At 48.9% G+C, this 989-nt stretch overlaps 1 protein-coding gene across 1 annotated transcript in view; it reads left to right on the top strand.

The window, feature by feature from the left end:
- The first annotated feature begins 247 nt into the window (after nucleotides 1-247).
- Nucleotides 248-989, top strand: part of LOC110031512 (expansin-A4-like) — a 2,757-nt gene continuing 2,015 nt past the window's right edge. The window contains exons 1-2 of the mRNA XM_020734749.1: nucleotides 248-491; nucleotides 585-903. Of these exons, the coding sequence (XP_020590408.1) occupies nucleotides 329-491; nucleotides 585-903 (482 nt within the window). The 5' untranslated portion in view covers nucleotides 248-328. The remainder of the gene's footprint in view (nucleotides 492-584; nucleotides 904-989) is intronic.

The raw sequence follows: 989 nt of genomic DNA, 5'->3' as shown, positions 1-989 counted from the left end.
TCGATACAGGGTTATCCCACTTCCTTGCAAATCTGACCGCAGTTTCAGCATCGGACGGCGCCAAGTAGAAGAATAACAAATGCCCTTAGTGCCATTCTCGTAAATATAGGCAACAGACAACCCGCGCGCGGGAAATTCAACATATCGTTTTTATTCATTCATTTATTTTCCTTAAAAAAAACGCCTGTCCTACCCCTCCCGTGAAAAAAGTGCGTTTATTACACCCAGTGCCACTGTGTTGCCCTAACTCACTCCTTAAGTAGCCCTTCCTCCTCACACTTCCTACCCGCATTTTCTCCCTAGCCGTTATTCCTTATACTTAGTTAAGATGTCTAGCCTCAGCTCCGCCGCTTCCGCATTAGCCGTCGGAATTTTTCTGACAGCAATAGTTTCGCCGGCTGCCGCCCGCATTCCCGGCGTCTATGTTGGCGGTACATGGAATCAGGCACACGCAACCTTTTACGGTGGAAGCGATGCTTCCGGCACCATGGGTAAACCCACATTGGTTAATCCCACGCTATTTATTCTTGAACCATTGTTGTTTCAATGAGATCCAGGTTTATATTTGTGGATTTTGAATGCAGGTGGGGCGTGTGGGTACGGGAACCTTTACAGCCAGGGATACGGTGTACAGACGGCGGCGCTGAGCACTGCATTGTTCGACAATGGCCAGAGCTGCGGAGCTTGTTTCGAGATCAAGTGTGCTGATGATCCTCAATGGTGTCATCCAGGAAGCCCTTCCATTCTCGTGACGGCGACGAACTTCTGCCCGCCTAACTATGCTCTACCCTCTGATAATGGAGGATGGTGCAATCCACCCCGCCCCCACTTTGATCTCGCCATGCCAATGTTCCTTAAGATCGCCGAGTACCGTGCCGGCATCGTTCCAGTGACCTACCGCCGGTGAGCGCCATTTTCTCTGTTTTTTCGTTCGTGTGCCTTTTGTTGTGCTTTCTTTTGCCGTTAGATATATATATATATATATATAT

The sequence above is a fragment of the Phalaenopsis equestris genome, unplaced genomic scaffold (assembly GCF_001263595.1).
Source record: "Phalaenopsis equestris unplaced genomic scaffold, ASM126359v1 Scaffold000835, whole genome shotgun sequence".
Taxonomy (NCBI): domain Eukaryota; kingdom Viridiplantae; phylum Streptophyta; class Magnoliopsida; order Asparagales; family Orchidaceae; genus Phalaenopsis; species Phalaenopsis equestris.
This window is presented reverse-complemented; position numbering and strand designations above follow the sequence as displayed.